General features: G+C 50.6%; 2 protein-coding genes and 1 non-coding gene across 3 annotated transcripts; 1 reads left to right on the top strand and 2 right to left on the bottom strand.

The window, feature by feature from the left end:
- Positions 1–648: 648 nt before the first annotated feature.
- ASPACDRAFT_t25 lies at positions 649–738 on the top strand. Its single transcript has one exon. It is a non-coding gene; the product is annotated as a tRNA-Gln (tRNA).
- A 2,590-nt stretch (positions 739–3,328) lies between these two features.
- On the bottom strand, positions 3,329–3,899 carry ASPACDRAFT_110220 (uncharacterized protein). The gene is made up of 3 exons (XM_020195459.1): positions 3,876–3,899; positions 3,635–3,793; positions 3,329–3,530 (listed from the first exon to the last, which is right to left on the bottom strand). The coding sequence occupies exons 2-3, from the start codon at positions 3,791–3,793 to the stop codon at positions 3,513–3,515; spliced, it is 177 nt and encodes a 58-aa protein (XP_020061406.1). The 5' UTR covers positions 3,876–3,899; the 3' UTR covers positions 3,329–3,512.
- Positions 3,900–4,548: 649 nt separating this feature from the next.
- On the bottom strand, positions 4,549–6,545 carry ASPACDRAFT_74596 (phosphatidyl synthase). The gene is made up of 2 exons (XM_020204253.1): positions 5,895–6,545; positions 4,549–5,834 (listed from the first exon to the last, which is right to left on the bottom strand). Exons 1-2 carry the CDS (start codon positions 6,260–6,262, stop codon positions 4,874–4,876), a joined length of 1,329 nt encoding a protein of 442 aa, XP_020061405.1. The 5' UTR covers positions 6,263–6,545; the 3' UTR covers positions 4,549–4,873.
- Between the last annotated feature and the right edge of the window lie 720 nt (positions 6,546–7,265).

The following is a 7,265-nucleotide window of genomic DNA, read 5'->3' as shown; positions in this document are numbered from 1 at the left end:
TCCGGCGCAGTTCTCCATCATCGATTCGCTGAACTCGGTGGGCTTCCGGAAGTTCCCGGTCTGGATCCATAACCATCGGCATAGCCACGCCGCTATCATCATTCGAGTCAAGAAGAGGGGATTTGACGAAGGCCAGGTGGTCGTGAAGCATTGGTTAGACCAGGAGTTTGAGATATAAGACCCTGCCCATCATCTACTTTTTGCTAGAGGTCGTATATTTGGGACAAGAGTCAAGCGCAACCGTAGAAAGACATAGCTATTCTTATTTTTGATGCACAAAGACAGCATGCAGGGTATGTTCTTTTTTTTTNTTTTTTTTTTTCCTTTTTTCGAAGAAGGCGTTAGTTGGTCACTTGGTGTATGTAGGGAACTAGATAGATAGAATCACACCTACAATGCAACACTATACTCGAAGCTCGATCTGAATTTCCTCCTAAACATCACCTACACAACGCACACCCTTCCACTGTTCCTGAACAAGACATAAGCCCCCTCCCTTGGAACAAATATGCTATGCCCCAAACACCATAAATCAACCCATTCGCGAATCAACACCAAACAAACCCAACTAGTGAATCAAGTTCCAACCTACCCGTTAGCTTTGCAATGCAATCATTAGATTAGAGTCAGCTCAGTATGACATCTACAGGTTGTGTAGTGTAGTGGTTATCACTTTGGATTTTGACGTCAGATCGACAGAAAATTCCAATAACCCCGGTTCGAACCCGGGCACGACCTTAGCTTTTTGCATCATCTTTTTTTTTTCAGTCGGCTGAGCATTACCCACGATGATGACTTTACCACTCATTTCGACAGGAACGGAGAATCTTTATTCGGTGGTTGGTGAATACTTGACACTTAGTATCAGTCAGTGTGCTACTCAGGTATACCTGCTGCGCTTTGTTGCTGATACGCTGTGTTGGAATGCTTGTATTCCAGTGCCGATATCAGCACTAATAAGTTGAGGTTGTTGCGGTCTCTATTTGATAGTAGAACGTGAACCATTCAAGGAGGTGGGCAAGGCCTAAATCCCATTCAGTCTTTGACTTTTGGGATTGGTGGAGTAATCGAACCAGCTCAATGCTCTGTGTTCATCCGTGTGTTCAACTCATGAGTCATTATACTTGTTTGTATAACAGGAGTAATGTACAGCCTTCACTGTTATATTAGCTTATCAAATAGGTTCTAGTAAATTTTGACAATGGTATTGTCAGAGAGCCTGCCAGTATATGTAGCACGCTGATCGTGTTATTACAGCCTCTGTCCCCTTCAGACCGGCGTCTCCGCAGGAACCCACCGCGCCTTCCTCAGGATGCAACCCTTTGCTGTTGCGTGTTACTGTAATAATGGGAGGCAAGTTCTATGATAAAGACAGCATATCCTATTCGATACATCAACGAGCCTTTGAGAAACAGATATTGTTAATGGAAAGCCCCCGCTGGGAGATGCACCACCAGAAGAAGACCTGAGCATGCGATTTATGCAGCTCGAAAGACTTCAACGACATCTATCGATATACTTGTTTCTTTGCCTCAGATAGCACCATCTTTCGAACCGCAAGCCAAAAGACCGTGCGTTCAGCATTGGCTCATTCTTATTTTTTGAGAAAGCGTTTAGAAAGACCGCGTCTACGCTACACCTACACCATAACATCTTCTCCCGAGGCATCAGAACGGGAATTCTAGGATCCCACAACAACAACAACAACAACAGCAGCAGCAACAGTCACCATGGGTGTATCCATAGACCGTGCCGCTGCTGGAGCTACCACGACCCCGGAGCCTCAGACTATGAACAACGGGGACGAAATGGCGAGAACCGCCGAGTGGCTGAGCAAGCTCCCTGGGGTCGACCAGAACGCGGCGTGGCGGCCGAATTACCCGCTATTGCGAGCCACGCCTTTTGATTCTTTCACCACGGGCACAGAAGACCTTGGCGAAAGCGACGACGGATTTGACGATATAAGCGAATATGAATTCGAGGACCACGTGCCGTCGCGTGAGCCGGAGGCCAAACCGTTGATCATCTTCGTCTATACGCCCGACGAGAACGAAGAAGCCTGGGAGCAGCTGCCGTGAGAAGCCAGGTCGACGTGGAGTGGACTTGCACTGTCGCGGGATTCGAGCGGCTGGTATGGCATAGGGCATACGATCTCATGGACAATGGGGATGAGCAGGCCCCGCGAGTACCCAACCCGCAGCTGCGCGGGGTGGTCTTGAACACCCTGGAGCTCCTCACCGAGTCGAACAAGATCCTAATGGATCATATCAACTATCGGCAAGAGACCCTGAATGCGCGCTGGCCATTGATCTTGGCGCCCGAGATACACGGCGCGGCACACGAGCAGATAGTGCAGGCGTTTCTCTCTCATCGATGGGGCCTACCTTGGCGGTTGTCGGGCTGCACAAGTGGCTTCTGTAACTTTCAGGTGAGCCTCGAAGCCCAAGCGCTCTGGGATCTGGAGGAGAATGAGCTGGGGAATCTGAGATGCAGTTTCTCTCGTGGCGTCTACAGGTTGTTGGATGTTGAGCGGAATGACCGTTTCCTGGAGCTGTACCCGGGACAACTCATGGTCCGTGATGTAGCACTGCACGATAGTTACTCTGCCGTCAGCGACTATCATATCGTGCCCGAAGCAACTGACGAAACCTTGGACGAGTGGTGCTCTGCTGCCTTGGAATGGGGCTCTCACCGTGGCTTTGTAGGCTGTTCAACCATGCACAACGCCGTGATGCACACCGTCCTGTTAATGTGTGGCATCCAGCGAGGGGGCTTGTCTATGTGGCGTGGCATTGACTCAGATGTGGAAGAGCCGGATTGGTAGCCGAATGTCGCTTAGCTTCCCTGTAACTCTAGATAGATCTGTAACATAGTCTTTTCAGCTGACAATTCATGATGTTCCCTGAGCAGCATGACGTGAATCCGACTGATAATGCTCAATCGCTGTAGTATGATCAGTTATTGACGAGTGAAGAACAGTAGACATTGCAGCCGTGTACAGTGAGCTGTGCCTCCGGCTTGTTTGCCTTTCCAGTTCCTTTGCCTGACTCGAACTGCGAGACAATACTTCACGTCCGCATTGAAGACCTAGCGTGGAATAGATTCCCTTCAAGCGTTACCAGATGGAACTCCGAATTCAGGGTCAGGAAGACCTGGGGCAGCCCTTCTCGTCCCAGCCGGATAACCTCGGACACCGAAGATGAGTGAACATGGCACATCCTCGCCAAGTCCTGTTAAGCGGCCAAGGACGAAAAAATGTGGAACACTGACCTTCGTGATCGACCAGGACCGGCTCAATGGAAAGGTAAAGTGAAAGTCAATGACAGCCCGATCCCCGCCATCCCCCTCCAACGCTAAGGCAAGTGGTAAGATTTAAGTGTGGCGAGGATGACCGGGGGCTTGGTTGCACGACGCTTGGGCCTTTCCGGTATAGCCGAGGGGCACGCCTCATATGGTATTCAAGGTTAGAGTGACTGTCGACCCCAAGTTGGAAGGTTATACGATTGGACTCTCTATTGGAGAGGCGCTAGCTGTCAGGTCAGATGGCCGTATGCCAATGCGTTAGTTGATATGGTATTGCGGTGCGATTGGGTCTTTTTCACTCTAGGAATTAGTGAAGCGGGTTGGTTCTCACCTGGCGGACAACTGTTGCAGGGGTTTTCGCTGGATTGATGAGTAGGTATGGCGAGTGCCAAAGTGGTACTGTACTGTAGATGCGGGGACAAGACCCCAGAAGTGATGCTGTGCAGACCAGACGCTCCTGCAAGTGATCGAGAGGGGTATTGCGTGACATCTATTGGAGACTAGTCAGCTTCGATGCGGTCTCTTAGTACACCGTAGCTTGGTTGTAGCGCTCTAGCTGGGGTCAGTAGTACCTTGTAGTTGCACGTTGAAAAGGAGAAGATGAGGAGGAGGGGAAAGGAACATGACGGCTCAATGGTAAACCGGGAGAATAAACAGCCTCAGGCCTCGGCCAATTCCAATCCCGCACGCAGGCACCCCTTAAGATCATGATATAACCCACGAACAGGCAACAAGTCAAGCCTACAGCATCAAATCAGCACAGCTATAGCTCAATTGAACACAGCTCACATGAATGCATATGTATGTACCCCACGATTTCCCCATAAAAGTACACATGGTCTGAATGTAAATCCCGCATGTTTCGATGCGCTCATTCTGCATACGCTAAATCCAGGCCAAGCCTGTCCGTCCATCAGGTCTCCAGGTCTCCACCTCCAGGCTCGACCCCGACCAGTGCCACTTGCGGAGACAATGCACCTGATGGAGCGAGTCCGGGAAATCATATCCTGACCGTTAACTCGGTCGGAAGGACGTGACGTGCATGTGCGCGGGCCTGTAACAAGGGGTCCCCGCCCGCGCCGGCGAGCCCCTCTTTTTGTGTACTGTCTAGTATCCGCGGCAATCTTACCCATGTCTTAGACTACTACTATAGCCATGGACTACTATATGGTTTGGAGTACACACAAGGGACGGGCGAGTAAGCTCAGTTAGGGAACCATCGCGAAGATGTAACCAGATTAAGTTCAGGATTCAATAATATTTCAGATTATCTATAGTGACATGTTGAATTCCCAATGAAGAAAGCAAAAGAAAGAAGAAAACGCCAAACTCATGACAAGCCAATGTATCCATACTCCATACCCGTGGCATCCAAAGGAAATCTATCGTTAACTCATGCCTCAAGTGAATCCTGGAGTTCATGCCCCAGGAAGACATGCTTGAGTAAATAGGATGCTGCAATGCCCTGACCAATCAAGGTCTAAGTAAACCACAGAAGACCAGGGCAAACTGTACCTGTCGGTACTTTCCGCAGCATCAATGGGTAGTGTTGGTAGCGTAAGCGTTCCATTTAATGACGTGCGGCTGCTGAATCCGAGTCAATGCCGGAATCAAGATCAGCCCCGGAAGTCAGTGGCGTTTGGCCGCCTTTGGCCATCTCACGGTCGATCGCGAATTTGACCGCTTCAAACACGTTGGCACAAGTATGCTTGGGTTGGTAGCGGGGCACGGTTCCATCCTGGTAGACGCCGGTCTTGACAAGAATCGAAAACCAATTGGTGTCCGTGGTCTTGTCAAACTCATTTGTTCCCCGGACATCAGACTCAGGGGTATCCCCAATAAAGTACACTGTGCCCGGTGGCTTGTTGATGCCATGGCTCTCTTTTCGCCATTGCCGCAGGAGTCGCGTAGCAAACTGGTATGTACCCATCTGCGGTTTGCCGAAAGAGATTGTTGAGAGCTCCTTGCCAGTAACAACTTTGTACAATGCTTCGAGAGAAGCCCGCAATGCTCCCATGCCGAGGCGAGTGTGCTCGTGAGAAGTAGACCATACCACGTCATTGTGGGAGAAGAAGACAGGCGGGCCCTCATCAAACTTCTCGGATCGAGTTCCAAGACGTCCATCTTGAGACAGGAGCAGATCTAAGATGATTTGCTGATCGCCGGCCCAGTCTCGGCTGTCAGCAAACACGAAGATTGCTTCGATTCTCGTCTTGTCAAAGTCAATGACCCGAGAGTTTCTGTATTCTTCGTCGGTAAGCTTGCGGAATGGCGTGGTGTCGTGTCGTGTCTTGATGATATCTCCGGGAGTGACCACATCCTTGAAGCCATAGCCTTTGGCTACATGACGGCATTTTTCACCCTCACCACCAACGACCAGTACGGTGTTATATCTTTCGGCCATCTCTCGCATGGGGGTGTGGCCACAGATGAATTGGCCGGGGGAGACATCCAACTCTAGCTGACGACTGAGATCCAGACATCTTTCCTCTTCTGTTTTGCCGCCGCCGTTCGTCACGAATATGTAAGGACTGGAAGATGAAAAGTCAGCTCGGTCAATCTTGCGAACAGGTGCGGCAGGGGAAACATACACTTTGACCCCGTATGGGTTGTCGCCATTGATGTACTTGAGAGCGGCGGCCGCTTCTGGGATTGCCTCTCCTCCTCGAATGAGGACGCCGTCAATATCGAAGCCCAGAGCGAAGTGGTCAGCAGTGGTGAGGTGTCGCTCAGGGACTGGGGACGCAACGCGCACAGAGCCATCGTCCGACGATGTCTCGACATCTGACTGATGCTTGTCCAATTCCATTGTGGTAGTTGTATCATGGAAATCGCTAGAAGCCATCAAATGCTTGGGAGGGAGGACTACATTAGGGCCGCCGTAGAGGTCGGCCCGAGAAGCATCCAGGCTGGACAGCCGACATACCCTCTGGGTACCGAAACCGTCGGTAGTAGTCATTGTGGATAGTGGAACAGGATAGTCTCGGGGTGACGATGATATGTGGGTAGGTGGAGCACGTTGTGGGCCCGCGGATGAGAACCAGAAATGGTCGATGGTTAGCTGCCCTGAGCTGGCCAGACAGATCGATCAATCACTGAGAGGACTGCCCCTGGGGAAAACTGGTCGCAGGTCTGCGAAGCTTTCGGAACGATTTGAGTATGTGTAAAGAAGACGATCACTGGATCCTGAGGAGGCGCCAGAAAATATTTCACAAGAGAACCTGTTTCCGTACACAGTCTATTTGAATTTTGAGTGGTTTGTCAGAGTAGCCCACACAAGTTTGGCGTGGACGCAGAAGATCACAACGGGAGGGCCGTAGCGGTTCCAGCACAAGGATGCAATGAGAAAGATTGATTCGGTGGATATGGAAGGAAGAGAGTTGAGAATGAAAAGGGGAGTGCATTGGACCCGAGGCCATTAATATAGGAAAGATTGTATATGTAAGTGGGTAGAGGATATCTGGGATATGCGCTCGACGTAGTTAGTTTTGAGGCACGTAGCGAAAAATCGGGACAGACAGTACAGCCCAGCCCGTGGTACCGTCATCGAGAGAAAACCGCTCGATCCTAGTGGTGAGTCGGAATTCCTTGTGTGTTGTGGTCATTGCAGCTGGATGTAAACCCCACCGCAACCAAAGTATGTCATTTCCGGTGGTTGAAGGCTGGATGCTGAAGGCCTAAGCAAGAGGGTCCGTCTATGGTGCGGGTTGTATCAGACTTCCACTCCGCCCCATCTCATGCCTGATGATGATGTGAATGGAACAACCTGAGAATCTGATTCGTTCCAGAGCAATGGTCAGGGCGCCAAAACATGTGGGAAAGTCAACGATAACGAACAAGGGACATACATGCATCAGTCCCGTAGAGAGGGGGGAGTGATGCAAACTCGCTCTTCGGCGCAAATTCGATTATTCATTCCATCTGGACTTTTCCTCCCGCTGCAGACCGGTTTGGGTCGAAGG

This window comes from Aspergillus aculeatus (assembly GCF_001890905.1).
Source record: "Aspergillus aculeatus ATCC 16872 unplaced genomic scaffold ASPACscaffold_1, whole genome shotgun sequence".
Classification (NCBI taxonomy): Eukaryota; Fungi; Ascomycota; class Eurotiomycetes; order Eurotiales; family Aspergillaceae; genus Aspergillus; species Aspergillus aculeatus.
Note: the sequence above shows the minus strand (reverse complement) of the source record. Positions and strands in the feature narration are given on the sequence as shown.